The sequence below is a fragment of the Ranitomeya variabilis genome, chromosome 2, assembly GCF_051348905.1.
Source record: "Ranitomeya variabilis isolate aRanVar5 chromosome 2, aRanVar5.hap1, whole genome shotgun sequence".
Taxonomy (NCBI): Eukaryota; Metazoa; Chordata; class Amphibia; order Anura; family Dendrobatidae; genus Ranitomeya; species Ranitomeya variabilis.
In genome coordinates, this window is record NC_135233.1 from 388,195,029 (window position 1) to 388,218,760 (window position 23,732).

Consider the following 23,732-nt stretch of genomic DNA (forward strand, 5'->3'; position numbering starts at 1 on the left):
CCATAGACCCACAGACTGGGGCTCGGGGTGCAGAGCAGTTGGTCGTCCTGCAGGAATTTGTTGCACGTTTGTTGCAGCCTCGTCTGACGGCCGCACTGCAGTCAGGGTCCAGGAAGGTTTTGGTGGCGCTGTAGATTCTGGCTCATGGGCGAAGGGTTTGGGCAGATTACCCTTCTATAGGAGGCCCGGGTGCCCCAATAAGGGTGTCAAAGTACGGCAGAGGCTCCCAGTAGAGAAACAAATTTTATTTCAAGGTCAATCATTTTACAGCAGCAGAGCAGCGTTAACCTCTTCACTCCCATCCATATCATATACAACAAGTGAGCAGGGGTATAAAAGCCCCCAATTACTGGTCATCACACTAACACTGCTGGTAATACTGACTTCATTGCAGGCAAGACCCCTCCTCGGGTCAGCAACACCCCAGACCACCCGCCTGTCATAAGCCAGTGCCCCCCCACCATCTTCCCCTAATAAATTGATGCCCCCTCCAGCCCCCATACACAGGTCACAAGGGGATGAGGATAATATTGGCACATGTTATTGCTGGGTCAATCTGCTGTAAAGGGGGTAGTGAGATTTGGGGGCTCCAGTGGTAAAGGTCACCCGCTGATCGACCCCCCCTCCCCCAGCAACATCTGAACCCCCCTATCACAGGGCCCCAGTCAGCTGCACCCCCCAAACTCAGCCCTCCATGCTGCCCGCACCCCCAGGTGCATGTAACATACCCATCACCCAATGAGACGCCGCCGGAGGTGAACGCCGCAGTCGCTGCTGCTGGGACGCGCTATATACTCCACCACATTAGATATAGGGGTGCATATATGGGGGGAGGGGGGTGGCAAAGTACAAACTTCAATCTAAGAAAATCTCAGTGTCAGGAGAAGCAGCAGATACAGGCGTTACAGTAGCCGCACACAGAGGGAACATGCGCCGGAACGATGAGTCCTATCTAGAAGTAACGACATTAATCTTCGGTCACCGGGACGGCGCTGCGGCCACCGGCAGGTGACACATCGTGGGGACAGTGAGGTTACGGCCACTAATTCCAGGTGAATTCCTGAGGTTTGGCGTCGCCCGCGAGGCGCGGTCACGTCAGGTCCATACAGAAGCTACAAAGCAGGAGCACAGGTCAAGAATGATTATCACTGCACAGGTTAAAAATTGGAAAAGCCGCCGACTCCTCCACCACCGTCCGCCGCGAGCCTCACTCGGGACAGATCCGGGTCATCGTCACAAACGTGTTCTCGAAGTGGGTGATCTCCATGCAGCTCTCCGCCGAGCGCTTCTGGAAGCCTGAAAAGCAAAAGCAGAGACGGCGGTCAGCGAGACCCAAACCCGACACCGGGACATTCACTGACCGCGAGGGCAAATCTATGGAAATGGACGTTTATTCTACAACTGAGCAGCATTTATAGGGGAGCGGCCCGGTAACCCCTCCGCAATGTAGGACGGCCCATGTCTGATCCCCACAGACGGCGTCTGTCCAACAGCAGCAACCAGAGAAGACGGAACAGCACCGGCTACTGTCAGCGAGACGACACGACAGCAGAGGGCGAAAGTCAACATATATCTTTTCTTTCTAAAAGACAGAGAGTTTGTTGAGAGGCGTACTCGAATACTATGTTTGAGTCACTGTTCGACAGCTGCAACACATACAGGAATTGTCTAAGAAACAGGCTATCCCTGCATGTGTTGCGGCTGTCGAACAGGAGTGAGACGTGCAGCCGGGAGGACTCGTCAGGACTGTGTTCCGAAACGCGCGTCGGGGAGTGTGCCACACTACCACCCACCTGGTAAAACTTGCTCCATATATCCTACATACATATCCTGTATATTGCATATATCTGTGCAGTCCCTGTTGGCAGACATTGCTTGGTTATGCTTACACATTAGCAAGCTGATTATATCCAGCTTTACTTTAACACATGACTACCTGGATGTTTGTACAGCAGCTGATTAGCATACTACACCATTAGTGCTCTCCATCTTTAGTAGGGTCACATTACTAACAACGTGTTTACACCATTTATACTATTTCGCCTGGTGGTTTTCTCTTTGGCGGTTTTTATTAGTTTTATAGTGTAACAAATATTTTTACTCATTACTGTGCGGGCACCCTTGTACTATGGTGCTACCATGTACCACTTTTCTGTGCCCCTTATCCTTGGGGTGGGGGGGGTCTTACCTATGATCTGGTCCCTCCTTTGCAGTCGGTAGGTCTCCCGGCCCACACAGTGCTGATAGATGAAGATCCCCAGCTCAGACACGTCGTCCACCCGCTCCGTCACCACCAGCTCCTCGCGCACCAGGTACGTCTGCGGCAGGTAGGACCCGCTCTGGGGTACAGGAGAAGCAGCGGTTACAGGGACCCCCGACTACACCAGGGTGTACGAGAGGTTACATAGCCTACAAATCCTGGGGGCACAGGAGAAAACACGCACCGCCAGCTTCATGAAGAGGTCCATCAGGTTACGGGGCGGCAGCACCACCGACGTGTTCAGGCTGATGATGTAACATTTCTGCAGCTGCAGGTCCAGGTAAGCAGTGAGGAGCTGAGCGGAGGGAGGAGACGTCAGCACCCCAAATATTCATAACCCCCCATATATCTATACAGCCCCTAGGAGTGGCCGTCTGCACCTCATATCCCCCTGCACCCAGTATCTCCACCCCAGACCCCATCAGATCACTTACTCTGTCGAAGTCATGGACGATGGCCGCGGAGTCGCCCTCGGAGAAGCTCGGCACAGGCACATTGATCAGCGCCACGTTGTCCTCCTCCCGGATGTCTGCCTCCTCGGACACGGGCAGGTAGTACGGCTCCTCGTCCACGTCCGTGTGATCGAGGTACGACAGCTGCCCCTCAAACATCTTGGGCTGGAGCAGGGGAGAAGCAGGGACACATATTGTGAGGGTCCGAGACCACGACGACTACAGGGCGACTTCACACCCCACCCAACTCACCCGCGGCATGAAGAACTTATAGATGCAGGCACCACCAACGATCAGCCCGGCCAAAATGAACGCCAGACCCAGGAGGGTGAGCAGGCAGCGCCCCGTGGAGGCCGTGTCCGGAACATTAGTGGCGACCTCAGGATCCTGTAAGATACAAGACAAGAAAAAAAACGTCAGGAAGGCAGACACCGGCCCTTTAAAATGGAAGAGCCGCACATCAGCAAGATAAAAGGACGGGCACTAGGCCTGAGGAAGACAGATGAGCATTTACTTATATAGCACCAACATATTCCCAGCTCTGTACAGAAGGGACAGTACAGAGAAAAGAGGACACAAAGTAACAGATAAAGGGACAGTTACAGGAAAGAGGGGCAGAAATGGTAACAAAGTGCGGACATCTGTAGAATAAATGGGGCGATCAGATAAGACAGCAGGAGAGTGGGCCCCCGCAGGCGGCTAACACTGAAGGCAATCTGGCATGTTTATCCGGCTCTGGGGGCCCCTGGCCAGATTCTCCTCATGTGTGGTGGGCATGGAGCGATCCCTGCAGCTCCGCTGCCTACAGGAGAAAATGGCAGCGGAGCTGCAGGGATCCGTCCTGCTTCCTGCCCACACTTCCTGTAGGACACAGTAGAGCGGCTGGATGATGTCAGCATTCAGCATGTGTTAGATAGCTGCCAGCAACGAAGATGCTGCGGGGAACATGAGGAGAGGTGAGTGGCGCAGTGTGTGCGCGGTGGAGAGGGCAATGATAGAGGAGGGGTGGTGGAGAGGGCAACGACGGAGGTGAGGGAGAGGGCAATGATAGGATACGGGGGGGGTGACACAGGACAGCACTAAGGCCGTGTGTACATGTTCAGGATTTGCAGGAAGGAGAAGTTTCTGCTGCATATCCAAATGTGTTGGCAGAAAGAAAGTTGCATAAAATACATTTATTTTTTTTCCACATTTTTGCCATGCTTTTGTTACGTATTTTTCCCCCATTAGTACGGGAGAAATTAAGATTTGACATTATGCAGATCTTAACCCCTTTCTGACATCTGACGTACTATCCCGTCGAGATGGGGTGGGCCCGTATGACCACCGACAGGATAGTACATCATATGCGATCGGCCGCGCTCACGGTATAGGGAAGCATCGCGCAGGGAGGGGGCTCCCTGCGTGCTTCCCTGAGACCCCCGGAGCAACGCGATGTGATTGCGTTGCTCCGAGGGTCTCTTACCTTCTCCTCCCTGCAGCAGGCCCGGATCCAAGATGGCCGCTGCATCCGGGTCCTGCAGGGAGGTGGCTTCACAGCACTGGTAAGCCTCCAGGAGTGCACGTCAGATCGCTGATCTGACACAGTGCACAGCAAAGTGTCAGATCAGCTGTCACGCTCGCGCCCTGACTGGAAGGCGTGAGCACGCGGGGGTATGTGTGGCCCCACTGTGCCACAGACCAAACCTCCCTGGAAGAGGCGTAACTAAGTAGCTTCCTAGGTGTTCGCTGGAGCCTCTGATGGTGAGGTCAGACTTGTGCAATAGGAAGCTACCAGGTACCACTCCAGGGTGGAGTCTGGTTGTGGCTGCTGATCCCACCGGGGAACGGAACATAGACAAGTAAGCGGGCACGGATGGCACATAGGCAGGCAGACGGGTACAACAGGAACACAGGCAGGCGGGCACGGCTGGCTCTCTGGTAGGCAGGCGGGCACGGCTGGCTCTCTGGCAGGACTGGTGGACAAGACTGGTACACTGGAAGAACCGGTAGGGACCGGTCTGCAGGCAGGTATGTAGAACGGGTAAGAACCTGTTCAGACACGAGGACCTAGGAATAAGTATAAAAAGACCGCAAGAGCGGATGCAGAGCGAAAGCACAGGAGCTAGAGCCAAGAACAGAAATGCAGGAGGCGGAGCCAAGTGCAGACAGGCAGGAGGCGGAGCCAAGAGCTGGCGGCGGAGCCAAGTGCAGACAGGCAGGAGGCGGAGCCAAGAGCTGGCGGCGGAGCCAAGTGCAGGAGAAGTAGAACCGCAAAGAGCGGAGCCAGGTAGAACCGCAAGGAGCGGAGCCAGGTAGAACCGCAAGGAGCGGAGCCAGGTAGAACCGCAAGGAGCGGAGCCAGGTAGAACCGCAAGGAGCGGAGCCAGGTAGAACCGCAAGGAGCGGAGCCAGGTAGAACCGCAAGGAGCGGAGCCAGGTAGAACCGCAAGGAGCGGAGCCAGGTAGAACCGCAAGGAGCGGAGCCAGGTAGAACCGCAAGGAGCGGAGCCAGGTAGAACCGCAAGGAGCGGAGCCAGGTAGAACCGCAAGGAGCGGAGCCAGGTAGAACCGCAAGGAGCGGAGCCAGGTAGAACCGCAAGGAGCGGAGCCAGGTAGAACCGCAAGGAGCGGAGCCAGGTAGAACCGCAAGGAGCGGAGCCAGGTAGAACCGCAAGGAGCGGAGCCAGGTAGAACCGCAAGGAGCGGAGCCAGGTAGAACCGCAAGGAGCGGAGCCAGGTAGAACCGCAAGGAGCGGAGCCAGGTAGAACCGCAAGGAGCGGAGCCAGGTAGAACCGCAAGGAGCGGAGCCAGGTAGAACCGCAAGGAGCGGAGCCAGGTAGAACCGCAAGGAGCGGAGCCAGGTAGAACCGCAAGGAGCGGAGCCAGGTAGAACCGCAAGGAGCGGAGCCAGGTAGAACCGCAAGGAGCGGAGCCAGGTAGAACCGCAAGGAGCGGAGCCAGGTAGAACCGCAAGGAGCGGAGCCAGGTAGAACCGCAAGGAGCGGAGCCAGGTAGAACCGCAAGGAGCGGAGCCAGGTAGAACCGCAAGGAGCGGAGCCAGGTAGAACCGCAAGGAGCGGAGCCAGGTAGAACCGCAAGGAGCGGAGCCAGGTAGAACCGCAAGGAGCGGAGCCAGGTAGAACCGCAAGGAGCGGAGCCAGGTAGAACCGCAAGGAGCGGAGCCAGGTAGAACCGCAAGGAGCGGAGCCAGGTAGAACCGCAAGGAGCGGAGCCAGGTAGAACCGCAAGGAGCGGAGCCAGGTAGAACCGCAAGGAGCGGAGCCAGGTAGAACCGCAAGGAGCGGAGCCAGGTAGAACCGCAAGGAGCGGAGCCAGGTAGAACCGCAAGGAGCGGAGCCAGGTAGAACCGCAAGGAGCGGAGCCAGGTAGAACCGCAAGGAGCGGAGCCAGGTAGAACCGCAAGGAGCGGAGCCAGGTAGAACCGCAAGGAGCGGAGCCAGGTAGAACCGCAAGGAGCGGAGCCAGGTAGAACCGCAAGGAGCGGAGAGGTGCTGCGGGAGGGGTCTCTGCAGCAAAGCTGAGCAGAGCCACAAAGAATGTGGAGAGAAGCTGCAGCAAGGGATAACTGCAACAGCAGAAGATAAGCTGAGTAGAAAGGAGCAGAAACACAGAAGTGAGGAGCAGAGGTAAAGTCACAAAGGTTCAGAGCAGGCAGAGCTGCAAGAGTGCGGAGTGTAAGCAGACTGAGAATACAAGGAAAGACAACAGGGAAGGAAGCCAAAGACTAGGAGACCAAGGTAAGACTAAGTGCAGACAAGGCAATGGAACAAGACACAAGGACAAAGACACTGGGACCAGGATATACTGCCTCCTGGTGGGCGGACAACAAGACCAAGGAAATAACACCGAGAATCCTCCAGAGAGGGAGTAACTCAGAGAAAGGCCAGGCAAACTCAGAAGCAAGACACTAACTGAGCTAACACATTGCACAGGCCCAGAACACTGGGTGGAGCTGCACTATATACTGGAGGCCTCTTGACAATTGGTCAGGAACAGATTGGACAGATGCACCTGATTCCTATAAGAACCAGAGAGTTCAGGCGCCGCCCCTCTATACACAGAACCATGAAGCATGCAGAGAGCAGAGACACAGAACATGGAGCTGGCATAAAACAGAAACCACATCATGACCTGGAGCAGTGGGTAAGATAGTGTGAGAAATGCAAGGCCATGCCGTGATGCCAGCAGAGTTGTTACATCAGCGATCTTAAACTATAAGATGATGCCCCCCCTGGGGCAATGTTATAGTGTAAAAAAAAAAATAAAAACACACACACACACACACACACACACACACACACACACACACACACACACACACACACACACACACACACACACACACACACACAGCTGGAATATTCAGGGTCTCAACGCCTCAACCTTTGGATCGAAAACAAAGGACCCTGATTTTATACAAAGACTAAAAAAATAGACATTCAGATCCTCCTGGAAACATGGACCAGAGCCGAAAACGAATCCCTGGTGCCTATTGGATACAAGGAATTCTCGGTCCATGCCCAGAAAAATAAAAACACCAAACAGGGCCGGGGCTCAGGAGGAGTATTGATCTGGTATAAAGAGGAGCTCCACCAGTACATCAAACCGGTGAAGAAAGGAGGCAGCCACATATGGATCAGAATCAGCAGCTCCATCCTCACCTGCCAGTCTGATGTCCACCTCTGTGCCACCTATATACCACCGCCAGAGTCCCCCTACTTCAATCCAGACTGCTTCGAGATCTTACAAAGAGAAGCCGCCCATTATCAGGCCCTGGGCAAAGTTCTCATCTTTGGAGACCTCAATGCAAGAACAGGGAGAGAGAGAGAGACTTCCTGACCACGGATGGAAACATCTACATACTTGGAGCAGAGAATTACGGCCAAGACCCTGTACACACTGAGAGAAACAGCTATGACAGTACAGTCAACAAAAGTGGCAGAAAGCTCCTGAACGTATGTAGAAGTTTAGGACTTCATATCCTTAATGGACGAAGCAAGGGTGACTCCTTAGGAAGGTATACACTAAACTCCCATGTAGGGAGGAGTGTAGTAGACTACGCCATTACAGATCTGAACCTGGCAGATGTCAGCGCCCTCATAGTCACCCCACAAACGAACCTGTCAGACCACAGCCAACTTCTTCTGTACATGAAATCTACAGAGAAACCATCCACTCAGAAGCCACAGCAGAGCGGCCTCTTCACCCGGCCTCCATCCTATAAATGGTCCAAAATGTCGGCACTAAAGTATAAAGAAGCTTCCAGCAGACCTGAAATACAGCAGATGCTCCACCACTTCTACAACCTCGAGTACAAGCCAAACCCAGAGGGAGTGAGCCAAGCCGCAAAGGACCTCAACAATATATTCTACGCAATGGCCAGACTGTCCGACCTTAAAAAAAGTCAACTACAAGAGACCAAAAGAAACACAGGTCAATGGCTGGTTTGACAGAGAATGTAAAGCTGTACGAAAGACCCTGAGAACAGCCTCCAACAAGAAACACAGAGACCCCAACCACCTGGGTCTGAGGGAAGCCTATGACTCCATACAAAGGCAGTACAAAACTATCCTCAGGAGGAAGAAGCAGAGTTACATCTCTACCAAGCTTAACCAACTCCAAGACGCCCTCCAAGATAACTCCTTCTGGGAACTATGGAACCACATGGGCACCAAAGACAAGAAAAACACCCATATCCAAAATGGCAACCTCTGGCTCCAATACTTCAGAGACCTCTATAAAAGACATTCCAAAGGAAGAACTAAGCCAAGAACAGGAAAACATAATGGCGAAACTAAAAGCAATGGAGGAAAAAATCAAAAACTTCCAAAACCCGGTGGATACACCTATAACACTACAGGAAGTAGCCGAGAGACTCTCCTCCATAAGATGTAGAAAAGCCGGTGGCCTGCATGGAATCTTACCAGAAATGCTGAAGTACAGCCCACCAGAAATACAGGCTGCAATGGTTAAACTCTTCAATATTGTGCTGAGTGCCGGCTACTTCCCTTGTAAATGGAACCAAGGCCTCATCACACCCATCCACAAGAGTGGGGACAGGTATGACCCAGCCAACTACAGAGGCATATGCGTCAGCAGCAACCTGGGAAAACTGTTCAACAGTATCCTGAACAAGAGGATCCTCACCTTCCTCACCGAGCACAACGTCCTCAGCAAGAGCCAAGCAGGGTTCATGCCGAACCACCGCACCACTGACCACATCTATACTCTGCACAGCCTCATTCAGAGACACGTCTACAATACAAAGAATGGGAAGATATACGCCTGCTTTGTGGACTTTAAAAAGGCCTTTGATTCAGTGTGGCACCCGGGCTTATTCCTGAAACTGCTGGAGAGCGGAATAGGAGGAAAGACCTTCGATGTCATCAAAAGCTCCTACACTGAGAACCGCTGCAGCGTGAGTGTGAACGGCAGAAGAACGGCTTATTTCCAGCAGAGCCGTGGGGTCAGACAAGGCTGCAGCCTAAGTCCAACACTCTTCAACATTTACATCAACGAGCTGGCTACCGCCCTGGAATCCTCCTCAGCACCAGGTCTCACCCTCCACGACACGCAGGTGAAATTCCTGCTGTATGCAGATGACCTGCTGCTGCTGTCACCAACCGAGAAAGGCCTCCAGGACAACCTGAAAATCCTAGAGAAATTCAGCACCACCTGGGCTCTACCGGTCAACCTAAAGAAAACCAACACCATGGTGTTCCAGAGGAGAAAGAAGATCAGACCAGCACCCAACATTTGTCCTCAACAACTGCGACCTCACAGGAACACACAAATATACCTACCTGGGCCTAGAGATTCACCGGTCAGGGAGCTTCAAACAAGCCATAGAGACCCTGAAAGACAAGGCCCGCAAAACCTTCTATGCCATCCAAAGGAAACTCTACCATCTGAAGCCACCAGTGAGGGTCTGGCTAAAAATCTTCGACTCCATCATCGCCCCAATCCTCCTGTATGGCAGCGAAGTCTGGGGTCCTCACACCTACCCAGACTGGTCAAGGTGGGATTCCAGTCCAACTGAAATATTCCACCTGGAATTCTGCAAGCACCTTCTCCAGGTCCATCGGAGCACCTCCAACAGTGCTTGTCGGGCCGAGCTGGGCAGATTCCCTCTACACCTAACAGTTCTAAAGAGGGCGCTGTCATTCCGGGCTCACCTGCATAGGAGCAATCCAAGCTCCCATCACCATAAAGCCCTGATACATGTAGGTGAAACAGAAAAACCAGAACCCTCGGAACAGCCCTGCCTAACCCAACCGGACCAGAACACCAATCACAACAGCCTGACAAAAGCTGGAATCAGGAAGATGGCAGACGAAGGCCAGGAGAAGTATGTCAGTGACTGGAAGAATATCATCAGCTCACAGAAACTGATCATGTACCGGAGTCTTCAGAGAGACTACAGACTGGCCCCATATCTGGAGAAACTCCCGGACCCCAGAGATCGCAAGATCCTGAGCCGATATAGACTCAGTGCCCACAATCTGGCCATCGAATGTGGCCGACACAGGCAGAACTACAAGCCCAGGGAGGAAAGACTGTGCCAACACTGTGATGAGGAGGCCATAGAGGACGAAACCCACTTCCTGCTACACTGCTCCAAATACTCAGCAGTGAGGGACACTCACTTCAGGAGACTCTCACATCTCTTCCCGGACTTCATCACCATGAAGGAGGAAGAGAAGACATATATCCTGCTGGGAGAAGAAGAGAGAGCAGTGGAGATAGCAGCGCGGTATGTGAGCGAATGTCATAGACTGCGAGAAAGACAACTATGATGCCATGGGCTATAGCCCCCACAATGGATCTGCCCCCATCCACCTCCCCTATGCCATGGACTATAGCCCCCACCCTGGATCTGCCCCCATCCACCTCCCCTACAGCTCCTACCCAACATCCCCACAGTCCCTATCCCTATTGCCTCTATACACTTGCTTTGGCAAAACTGATGTGCATTTGGTCCTGCCAATAAAGCTTCTTTGAAATAAATATATATATATATATATATATACACACACACACATATATACATATATACACACACACACATATTTCCTATAAATACATTTCTTTATCCAAATTAAAAAAAACAAAAAACAATAAAAGTACACATATTTAGTATCGCCGCGTCCATAACGAACCGACCTGTAAAACTGTCCCACTAGTTACCCCCTTCAGTGAACACCGTAAAAAAAAAAAAAAAAAAAACACACACCACACAAGGCAAAAAACCGCTTTATTCTCATACCGCCAAACAAAAAGTGGAATAACACGAGATCAAAAAGACAGATATAAATAACCATGGTACCGCTGAAAACGTCATCTTGTCCCACAAAAAACGAGCTGCCATACAGCATCAAAGAAAAAAGAAAAAAAGTTAGTCCTCAGAATAAAGTGATGCAAAGATAAAAACTATTTTAGAGAAAAAATAATTATCGTATAAAAGCCCCCCCCCCCCCCAAAAAAAAAGGATATAAATGAGGCATCTCTGTAATCGTACTGACCCGAAGAATAAAACTGCTTTATCCATTTTACCAAACGCGGAACGGTATAAACACCTCCCCCAAAAGAAATTCATGAATAGCTGGTTTTTGGTCATTCTGCCTCACAAAAATCGGAATAAAAAGCGATCAAAAAAATGTCACGTGCCGAAAATGTTACCAATAAAAACATCAACTCGTCCCGCAAAACAACAAGACCTCACATGATTCTGTAGGCCAAAATATGGAAAAATTATAGCTCTCAAAATGTGGTAACGCAAAAAAATATTTTTTGCAATAAAAAGCGTCTTTCAGTGTGTGACGGCTGCCAATCATAAAAATCCACTAAAAAAAACAATATAAAATTAATCAACCCCCCCCCCCCCCCCCTTCATCACCTCCTTAGTTAGGGAAAAATAAATTTTTTTTATTTATTTCCATTTTTCTGTTAGGGTTAGGGCTAGGGCTAGAGTAAGGGTTGGGGCTAAAGTTAGGGTTTGGATTACATTTACGGTTGGGAATAGGGTTGGGATTAGAGTTAGCGGTGTGTGTCAGGGTTAGAGGTGTGGTTAGGGTTACCATTGGGATTAGGGTTAGGGATGTGTTTGGATTAGGGTTTCAGTTATAATTGGGGGGTTTCCAGTTTAAGCACATCAGGGGCTCTCCAAACGCGACATGGCGTCCGATCTCAATTCCAGCCAATTCTGCGTTGAAAAAGTAAAACAATGCTCCTTCCCTTCCAAGCTCTCCCGTGCGCCCAAACAGGGGTTTACCCCAACATATGGGGTATCAGCGTACTCAGGACACATTGGACAACAACTTTTTGGGTCCAATTTCTCCTGTTACCCTTGGGAAAATACAAAACTGGGGGCTAAAAAATAATTTTTGTGGAAAAAAAAAATGATTTTTTATTTTCATGGCTCTGCGTTATAAACTGTAGTGAAACACTTGGGGGTTCAAAGTTCTCACAACACATCTAGATAAGTTCCTTGGGGGGTCTAGTTTCCAATATGGGGTCACTTGTGGGGGGTTTCTACTGTTTAGGTACATTAAGGGCTCTTCAAACGCAATGTGACGCCTGCAGACCAATCCATCTAAGTCTGCATTCCAAATGACGCTCCTTCCCTTCTGAGCTCTGCCATGCGCTCAAACTGTGGTTCCCCCCCACATATGGGGTATCAGCCTACTCAGGACAAATTGGACAACAAATTTTGGGGTCCAATTTCAACTGTTTCCCTTGGAAAAATACAAAACTAGGGGCTACAAAATAATTTTTGTGGAAAAAAAAAAAGAATTTATTTGCATGGCTCTGCGTTATAAACTGTAGTGAAACACTTGTGTTGTGAGAGCTTTGAACCCCCATCTAGATGAGTTCCTTAGGGGGTCTACTTTCCAAAATGGCGTCACTTGTGGGGGGTTTCAATGTTTAGGCACATCAGTGGCTCTCGAAACGCAACATGGCGTCCCATCTCAAATCCTGTCAATTTTGCATTGAAAAGTCAAACAGCGCACCTTCCCTTCCGAGCTCTCCCATGCGCCCAAACAGTGGTTTACCCCCACATATGGGGTATCAGCGTACTCAGGACTAATTGGACAACTTTTGGGGTCCAATTTCTTCTCTTACCCTTGGGAAAATAAAAAATTGGGGGCGAAAAGATCATATTTTTTCACAAAAATGAATTTTTATTTTTACGGCTCTGCATTATAAACTTCCGTGAATCACTTAATGGGTCAAAGTGCTCACAACACATCTAGACGAGTTCCTTAGGGGGTCTACTTTCCAAAATGGTGTCACTTGTGGGGGGGGGGGGGTGTTTCAATGTTTTGGCACATCAGGGGCTCTCCAAACGCAACATGGCGTCCCATCTCAATTCCAGTCTATTTTGCATTGAAAAGTCAAATGGCGCTCCTTCGCTTCCGAGCTCTGCCATGCGCCCAAATAGTGGTTTACCCCCACATATGGGGTTTCGGCGTACTCAGGACAAATTGTACAACAACTTTTGGGGTCTATTTTCTCCTGTTACCCTTGGTAAAATAAAACAAATTGGAGCTGAAGTAAATTTTTTGTGAAAAAAAGTTAAATGTTCATTTTTATTTAAACATTCCAACAATTCCTGTGAAACACCTGAAGGGTTAATATACTTCTTGAATGTGGTTTTGAGCACCTTGAGGGGTGCAGTTTTTAGAATGGTGTCACACTTGGTTATTTTCTATCATATAGACCCCTCAAAATGACTTCAAATGAGATGTGGTCCCTAAAAAAAACGGTGTTGTAAAAATGAGAAATTGCTGGTCAACTTTTAACCCTTATAGCTCCCTATCCCCAAAAAATGTTGGTTCCAAAATTGTGCTGATGTAAAGTAGACATGTGGGAAATGTTACTTATTAAGTATTTTGTGTGACATCTAATAACCCCTTCATGACCCAGCCTATTTTGACCTTAATGACCTGGCCATTTTTTGCAATTCTGACCAGTGTCCCTTTATGAGGTAATAACTCAGGAACGCTTCAACGGATCCTAGCGATTCTGAGACTGTTTTTTGTGACATATTGGGCTTCATGTTAGTGGTAAATTTAGGTCGATAATTTCTGCGTTTGTGAAAAAAACAGAAATTTGGCGAAAATTTTGAAAATTTCCCAATTTTCACATTTTTTATTTTTATTCTGTTAAACCAGAGAGTTATGTGACACAAAATAGTTAATAAATAACACTGGCCAACAGTGAAAATGTTTCTGAAATGAAAATAGCTGGTTTGTAATAATTTTAGCATCCTAAAAACGAATATGTTACTTAAAAATCATTATTAGCTCTTGTTGCTGAGATACAGGTCATTTAAGATTATTATGCAGGAAAATAGGGAAATTTTGAATTTTCAACAAATGTGTATTGGTAAACCTGATTACAGACCTGTTGAACCAATGTCAGCCATTTTATAAATTGTGTCTGCATAGTTTGTACTAATTGAAGTCTCTTTCTCTTGTTGCAGTAATTTTGTGGAGAGAATTTACACTTTGAAAATGCCTCGTAAATGTGCAAATATTGTTAACAATTTTTGTTACGTGTGTGGTTATGTGACATTTGCCAACCAAAGAAGACCAATTACTCCACTTGTGAAGACTGCTTACCATCATTACTTTGCTTATACGTGGCACTTAAATACGTGGCACTTATACGTGGCACTTAAATACGTGGCACTTATATACGTGGCATTTTGAGACCTATAATTTTTCCACATTTTGGTCCACAGAGTCATGTGAGGTCTTGTTTTTTGCGGGACGAGTTGACGTTTTTATTGGTAACATTTTCGGACACGTGACCATTTTTTATCACTTTTTATTCCGTTTTTTGTGAGGCAGAATAACCAAAAACCAGCTATTCATGAATTTCTTTATACCGTTCTGCGTTTGGTAAAATTGATAAAGCAGTTTTATTCGTCGGGTCAGTACGATTACAGCGATACCTCATTTATATCATTTTTTAATGTTTTGGCGCTTTTATACGATAAAAACTATTTTATAGAAAAAATAATTATTTTGGCATCGCTTTATTCTGAGGACTATAACTTTTTTATTTTTTTGCTGATGATGCTGTATGGCGGCTTGTTTTTTGCGGGACAAGATGACGTTTTCAGCGGTACCATGGTTATTTATATCCATCTTTTTGATCGCGTGTTATTCCACTTTTTGTTCGGCGGTATGGTAATAAAGCGTTGTTTTTTGCCTCGTTTTTTTTTTTTTTTCTTACGGTGTTTACTGAAGGGGTTAACTAGTGGGACAGTTTTATAGGTTGGGTCGTTACGGACGCGGCGATACTAAATATGTGTACTGTACTGTGCAATTTATACTCTTGTAATGAATTCTTCTCGCTACCTACAGCACATACTTCCATGGCGTGTATCTAAAAAACGAGAGCTAATTAAACAATTCTGTGGGTATATTTGAGTTTCTCGACCCAAAATTAGTAATATTTGCCTATTTTCATCAAAGAAACATAAAAAAAGTTGTTTTTTGTTGGCCTGTGTAACATTTCCCACATGTCTACTTTACATCAGCACAATTTTGGAAACAAAATTTTTTTTTGCTAGGAAGTTATAAGGGTTAAAATTTGACCAGTGATTTCTCATTTTTACAACAAAATTTACAAAACCATTTTTTTTAGGGACCACCTCACATTTGAAGTCAGTTTCAGGGTTCTATATGGCTGAAAATACCCAAAAGTGACACCATTCTAAAAACTGCACCCCTCAAGGTGCTAAAAACCACATTCAAGAAGTTTATTAACCCTTCAGGTGCTTCACAGCAGCAGAAGCAACACGGAAGGAAAAAAATGAACATTTAACTTTTTAGTCACAAAAATTATATTTTAGCAACAATTTTGTTATTTTCCCAAGGGTAAAAGGAGAAACTGGACCACGAACGTTGTTGTCCAATTTGTCCTGAGTACGCTGATACCTCATATGTGGGGGTAAACCACTGTTTGGGCGCACGGCAGGGCTCGGAAGGGAAGGAGCGCCATTTGACTTTTTGAATGAAAAATTGGCTCCAATCTTTAGCGGACACCATGTCGCGTTTGGAGAGCCCGTGTGCCTAAACATTGGAGCTCCCCCACAAGGGACCCCATTTTGGAAACTAGATGCCCCAAGGAACTTATCTAGAAGCATAGTGAGCACTTTAAACCCAAAGGTGCTTCACAGAAGTTTATAACGCAGAGCCGTGAAAATAAAAAATAATTCTTCTTTCCTCAAAAATGATTTTTTAGCCCGGAATTTTTTATTTTCCCAAGGGTATCAGGACAAACTGGACACCAACATTTGGGGTCCAATTTCTCCTGAGTACGCTGATACCCCATATGTGGGGGTAAACCACTGTTTGGGTGCACGGCAGGGCTCGGAAGGGAAGGCATGCCATTAGGCTTTTTGAATGGAAAATTAGCTCCAATCATTAGCGGACACCATGTCTCGTTTGGAGAGCCCCCGTGTGCCTAAACATTGGAGCTCCCCCAGAAGGGACCCCATTTTGGAAACTAGACGCCCCAAGGAACTTATCTAGATGCATAGTGAGCACTTTAAACCCAAAGGTGCTTCACAGAAATTTATAACGCAGAGCCATGAAAACAAAAAATAATTCTTCTTTTCTCAAAAATGATTTTTTAGCCCACATTTATTTATTTTCCCAAGGGTAACAGGAGAAATTTGACCCCAAAAGTTGTTGTCCAGTTTCTCCTGAGTACGCTGATACCCCATATGTGGGGGTAAACCACTGTTTGGGCACACGTCGGGGTTCGGAAGGGAAGTAGTGACATTTTGAAATGCAGACTTTGATGGAATGCTCTGCGGGCATCACGTTGCGTTTGCAGAGCCCCTGATGTGCCTAAACAGTGGAAACTCCCCACAAGTGACCCCATTTTGGAAACTAGACCCCCAAAGGAACTTATCTAGATGTGTGGTCAGCACTTTGAACCCCCAAGTGCTTCACAGAAGTTTATAACGCAGAGCCGTGAAAATAAAAAATCATTTTTCTTTCCTCAAAAATAATTTTTTAGCCCGCAATTTTTTATTTTCCCAACAGTTACAGGAGAAATTGGACCCCAAAAGTTGTTGTCCAGTTTCTCCTGAGTACGCTGGTACCCCATATGTGGGGGTAAACCACTGTTTGGGCACACGTCTGGGCTCGGAAGGGAGATAGCACCATTTGACTTTTTCAATGCAAGATTGGCTGGAATCAATGGTGGCGCCATGTTGCGTTTGGAGACCCCCTGATGTGCCTAAACAGTGGAAACCCCTCAATTCTAACTCAAACACTAACCCCAACACACCCCTAACCCTAATCCCAACCCTAACCCTAAGGCTATGTGCCCATGTTGCGGATTTGTGTGCGGATTTTTCGGCACCGTTTTTGAAAAATCTGCAGGTAAAACGCACTGCGCTTTACCTACGGATTTACAGCGTTTTTTGTGTGGATTTCAACTGCGGATTCCTATTATGGAGCAGGTGTAAGAAGCTGCGGAATCCGCACAAAGAATTGACATGCTGCGGAAAATACAACGCAGCGTTTCCGCGCTGTATTTTCCGCACCATGGGCACAGCGGATTTGGTTTTCCATAGGTTTACGTGGTACTGTAAACGTGATGGAAAACTGCTACGAATCCGCAGCGACCAATCCGCTGCGGATCCGCAGCCAAATCTGCACCGTGTGCACATAGCCTAATTCTAGCCCCAAGGGCAACCCTAGCCCCAAGGGCAACCCTATCCCCAAGGGCAACCCTATCCCCAAGGGCAACCCTATCCCCAAGGGCAACCCTATCCCTACCCCTAACCCTACCCCTAACTGAAAAACAAAAATAAATATATTTTCTGTATTTTATTATTGGCCCTACCTATGGGAGTGATAAAGGGGGGGTTTATTTACAATTTTTTTATTTTGATTGCTGTGATAGAACTTATCACAGCGATCAAAATGCACAGGGAACGAATCTGCCGGCCGATTCGGCGGGCGCACTGCACATGCGCCCGCCATTTTCCAAGATGGCGGCGCCCATGCGAAAAGACGGAGGACACCGGGACTAGGTAAGTATGGGGGGTGCGGAGGGGAGAGGAAGGCGCTTAGGACAGGACGGAGGGGTAGGGAACACTGACGGCGGCTGCAGATTGCCGCCGCCAGTCGGTGGGGGGGCCAGATCGAGGTCTCCAGCCATGGCCGATGCTATTGCAGCATTGGCCATGGCTGGATTGTAATATTTCACCAATTTTCATAGGTGAATTATTACAGATTGCTCTGATTGGCTGTTGAAAGTGAAACAGCCAATCAGAGTGATCGTAGCCACGGGGGGGGCGAAGCCACCCCCCCTGGGCTGTAGCACCACTCCCCCTGTCCCTGCATGTCGGGTGAAATTGGAGTTAACCCTTTCACCCGGCCTGCAGGGACGCGATCCGGCTATGACGCATATGCTGCGTCACAGGTTGGATTGGCACTGGTTTTCATGACGCATACGCTGCGTCAAAGGTCGGGAAGGGGTTAAGGGCATAAAAATTCAAAGTTGGAAAATTGCGAAATTTTCAACATTTTCACCAAATTTCCATTTTTTTCACAAATAAATGCAGGTAATATCATAAAGTACAATATGTCACGAGAAAACAGAGATCCGTTGAAGCGTTCCAGAATTATAACCTCATAAAGGGACAGTGGTCAGAATTGTAAAAATTGGCCCGGTCATTAACGTGCAAACCACCCTTGGGGGTGAAGGGGTTAATCTGCTACAAATCTGCAAGGAAAAATAATCAGCGTGTGCACAAGACTTCAGGGATCTCAGTCACTTTTCCTGCACTGTAAAACCTTCCATATATTCTGTGTGCACAAAGCCGAACAGGTAATAGGGGGAGTCACAGACTGAATAATTTATATTATTGGAGTCAGAGAATATAACAATGGGGGCACAGTGCTGATTATCACTTTATATTGGTGGGTGGCTAATAGTATATTAATGGTGGGGTACGTATCTGTATTCAGGGGAGACACATGTATGTATACAATGTATGTGACCTTGTTATTTTCAGGGCTGTGAAGATCATTGTGACAATACGAGTCATGGCTGGGAGATGTCGACATGAAGGTCTGACCAGATGGAGGAGAAACAGGAGAAAGCGGCTCTGAGACGTCAGCGGTGCCTGGATGTAGATATTATTCTGTATGTGCGATAATGTTTTCTGTAACATCCCTTATTCTACATTCTCACATTGGTGTGAAATGTCCGTGTGCTTCCAGGTTTTTTTATCAGACGGCACACGGACTCAGGGTTTTATAGCTCCATTCACACATGCATGAAAATCACGGATCTGAGAATGAGATCAGCGAGGGTCAGAGAATGTCCTCTTCTGTTCCGATTTTGAGGACATGCTCAATGGGTCTGTAAAAGCGGGCAGCACTACACACAGATACAGGGATGTAGCTTTATTATGTATAGCACAGTATAGTACTCACTTATGTACAGCACAGTCCCTTAGTATATAGTGTGCTCACTTATTATGTATAGCACAGTCCCTTAGTATATAGTGTGCTCACTTATGTACAGCGCAGTCCCTTAGTATATAGTGTGCTCACTTATTATGTATAGCAGTCCCTTAGTATATAGTGTGCTCACTTATGTACAGCGCAGTCCCTTAGTATATAGTGTACTCACTTATTTTGTACAGTACAGTCCCTTAGTATAGTGTGCTCACTTACGTATAGTATAGTCCCTTAGTATATAGTGTACTCACTTATGTATAACACCATCCTTAGTTACATAGTTTCCTGTTTTAGTATGTATAACACCATTCCTTACTATATATGGTGTAGTCCCTGATGATATAGCTTCCTCTGCTGTTATGTACAGTGCTGTCTCTTACATAGTTTATTCTTGCTATTTTTGTTATTCACAGCGCCGTCTTTTATTACACAGTCCCCCCCCTCTCTTGTTAGATATAAAATGACTGTTGATGGAGCACATGTGACCAGACGACCAGTCCATCAGCTCCTCCATTAGAAATGTGTCTTATGCACAGCTCCATCCCTTACATATAGGATTATATGTCTTTATTACATACCGTCCTGTCTTGTTAGATGTATAATGCAATGACGGCTGATGGAGCATGGGAAAGCTTCTTTACTTGCCCAGGGGCCCCCAAGCTGTCAGGGTCCTCCCGTGGATAGGTTGACAACTATATACACAGCACCCCCCCGATGTTATATAAAGGGGTCACCCCACTATATACACAGCGCCCCCGGTGTTATATACAGGGGTCACCCCACCACTATATACACAGCGCCCCCGGTGTAATGTACAGGGGTCACCCTACCACTATATACACACAGCGCCTCCACCTGGTGTTCCATACAGTGGTCACCCCACCACTATATACAAGATTCAAGATTCAAAGAAGCTTTATTGGCAGGACCAGATACACATCAGTTTTGCCAAAGCAAGTGTATAAAGGCAATAGGGATAGGGACTGTGGGGATGTTGGGTAGGAGAGGTAGGGGAGGTGGATGGGGGCAGATCCAGGGTGGGGGCTATAGTCCATGGCATAGGGGAGGTGGATGGGGGCAGATCCAGGGTAGGGGCTATAGTCCATGGCATAGGGAAGGTGGATGGGGGCAGATCCATTGTGGAGGCTATAGTCCATGGCATAGGGAAGGTGGATGGGGGCAGATCCAGGGTGGGGGCTATAGTCCATGGCATAGGGGAGGTGGATGGGGGCAGATCCATTGTGGGGGCTATAGTCCATGGCATCATAGTTCTCTTTCTCGCAGTCTATGACATTCGCTCACAGACCATGCTGCTATCTCCACTGCTCTCTCTTCTTCTCCCAGCAGGATATATGTCTTCTCTTCCTCCTTCATGGTGATGAAATCCGGGAAGAGATGTGAGAGTCTCCTGAAGTGAGTGTCCCTCACTGCGGAGTATTTGGAGCAGTGTAGCAGGAAGTGGGTTTCGTCCTCTATGGCCTCCTGATCACAGTGTTGGCACAGTCTTTCCTCCCTGGGCTTGTAGTTCTGCCTGTGTCGGCCACATTCGATGGCCAGATTGTGGGCACTGAGTCTATATCGGCTCAGGATCTTGCGATCTCTGGGGTCCGGGAGTTTCTCCAGATATGGGGCCAGTCTGTAGTCTCTCTGAAGACTCCGGTACATGATCAGTTTCTGTGAGCTGATGATATTCTTACAGTCACTGACATACTTCTCCTGGCCTTCGTCTGCCATCTTTCCTGATTCCGGCTTTTGTCAGGTTGTGATCGGTGTTCTGGTCCGGTTGGGTTTAGCTGGGCTGTTCCGAGGATTCTGGTTTTTCTGTTTCACCTACATGTATCAGGGCTTTATGGTGATGGGAGCTTGGATTGCTCCTATGCAGGTGAGCCCGGAATGACAGCGCCCTCTTTAGAACTGTTAGGTGCAGAGGGAATCTGCCCAGCTCGGCCCGACCAGCACTGTTGGAGGTGCTCCGATGGACCTGGAGAAGGTGCTTGCAGAATTCCAGGTGGAATATTTCTGTTGGACTGGAATCCCACCTTGACCAGTCTGGGTAGGTGTGAGGACCCCAGACTTCGCTGCCATACAGGAGGATTGGGGCGATGATGGAGTCGAAGATTTTTAGCCAGACCCTCACTGGTGGCTTCAGATGGTAGAGTTTCCTTTGGATGGCATAGAAGGTTTTGCAGGCCTTGTCTTTCAGGGTCTCTATGTCTTGTTTGAAGCTCCCTGACCGGTGAATCTATATATCTATATACACAGCGCCCCCCGGTGTTATATACAGGGGTCACCCCCCACTACTATATACACAGCGCCCCCCGGTGTTATATACAGGGGTCACCCCCCACTACTATATACACAGCGCCCCCCCCCGGTGTTATATACAGGGGTCACCCCCCACTACTATATACACAGCGCCCCCCGGTGTTATATACAAGGGTCACCCCCCACTACTATATACACAGCGCCCCCCTGTGTTATATACAGGGGTCACCCCCCCACTACTATATACACAGCGCCCCCCGGTGTTATATACAGGGGTCACCCCCCACTACTATATACACAGCGCCCCCCGGTGTTATATACAAGGGTCACCCCCCACTACTATATACACAGCGCCCCCCTGTGTTATATACAGGGGTCACCCCCCCACTACTATATACACAGCGCCCCCCGGTGTTATATACAAGGGTCACCCCCCACTACTATATACACAGCGCCCCCGTGTTATATACAGGGGTAACCCCCCCACTACTATATACACAGCGCCCCCCGGTGTTATATACAGGGGTCACCCCCCACTACTATACACACAGCGCCCCCCGGTGTTATATACAGGGGTCACCCCCCACTACTATATACACAGCGCCCCCCGGTGTTATATACAGGGGTCACCCCCCACTACTATATACACAGCGCCCCCCGGTGTTATATACAGGGGTCACCCCCCACTACTATATACACAGCGCCCCCCCCCCCGGTGTTATATACAGGGGTCACCCCCCACTACTATATACACAGCGCCCCCCCCCCCCGGTGTTATATACAGGGGTCACCCCCCACTACTATATACACAGCGCCCCCCGGTGTTATATACAGGGGTCACCCCCCACTACTATATACACAGCGCCCCCCGGTGTTATATACAAGGGTCACCCCCCACTACTATATACACAGCGCCCCCCCCCCCGGTGTTATATACAGGGGTCACCCCCCACTACTATATACACAGCGCCCCCCGGTGTTATATACAGGGGTCACCCCCCACTACTATATACACAGCGCCCCCCCCCGGTGTTATATACAGGGGTCACCCCCCACTACTATATACACAGCGCCCCCCGGTGTTATATACAAGGGTCACCCCACCACTATATACACAGCGCCCCCCGGTGTTATATACAAGGCCATGGTCACCCCCCCACTATATACACAGCGCCCCCCGGTGTTATATACAAGGGTCACCCCACCACTATATACACAGCGCCCCCCGGTGTTGAGTGGAGGGGTTGCCGTCAGGTCTCGGCCTGCAATCCCCGCAGTCAGGTGATCCGGTCACTAGGTCTCAGACTGGGAGGTCACGGAAAGACGTTTACCTTGTCCGGTACGAGGCACTGCGCGTCCTTGGCCGGTTCCTTGGCGGAGAAAGGAGAAGTGAACGCGATCTTCACCATCGTGACCCGCGGGCAACAGCCGACACCACACTGACTCTGCGGCGCCGGGTGACGCAGTAACAACAGCTTGGCCCCGCCCACATCAGCTGCTCCTGGCGGGGCGGGGCTACAAGTGTCACGTGGTATCAAGCGCAGGGAGAGAGACTTCCTGTACGTGCTGTCAGGTGATCATGGGAAACGGGGCTGTGTCTGGTGGGTCTTATCGTGTTTACACAGAACAGAGCCTCTCTATATATATAGGCTCTGTTTTGTGTAAACACGATATATATATATATATATATATATATATATATATATATATTTCTCCTAGAGCAGCCCCCTGTATATATTCCCAGAGCAGCCCCCTGTGTATACTGTGTGACCCCCATATATATTCCCAGAGCAGCCACCTGTGTATACTGTGTGCCCCCCATATATTCCCAGAGCAGCCCCCTGTGTATACTGTGTGACCCCCCATATATTCCCAGAGCAGCCCCCTGTGTATACTGTGTGACCCCCATATATATTCCCAAAGCAGCCACCTGTATATACTGTGTGCCCCCCATATATTCCCAGAGCAGCCCCCTGTATATACTGTGTGCCCCCATATGTATTTCCAGAGCAGCCCCCTGTATATACTGTGTGCCCCCCATATATTCCCAGAGCAGCCCCCTGTATATACTGTTTGCCCCCATATATATTCCCAGAGCAGCCCCCTGTATATACTGTGTGCCCCCCATATATTCCCAGAGCAGCCCCCTGTATATACTGTTTGCCCCCATATATATTCCCAGAGCAGCCCCCTGTGTATACTGTGTGCCCCCCATATATTCCCAGAGCAGCCCCCTGTATATACTGTTT

The 23,732-nt window shown here is 48.8% G+C and overlaps 1 protein-coding gene across 1 annotated transcript; it reads right to left on the reverse strand.

The window, feature by feature from the left end:
* Positions 1-230: 230 nt before the first annotated feature.
* On the reverse strand, positions 231-23,098 carry ITM2A (integral membrane protein 2A). Its single transcript, XM_077286432.1, has 6 exons — positions 22,815-23,098; positions 2,965-3,099; positions 2,695-2,877; positions 2,445-2,555; positions 2,189-2,339; positions 231-1,296 (listed from the first exon to the last, which is right to left on the reverse strand). The coding sequence occupies exons 1-6, from the start codon at positions 22,890-22,892 to the stop codon at positions 1,208-1,210; spliced, it is 747 nt and encodes a 248-aa protein (XP_077142547.1). The 5' UTR covers positions 22,893-23,098; the 3' UTR covers positions 231-1,207.
* Positions 23,099-23,732: the final 634 nt, after the last annotated feature.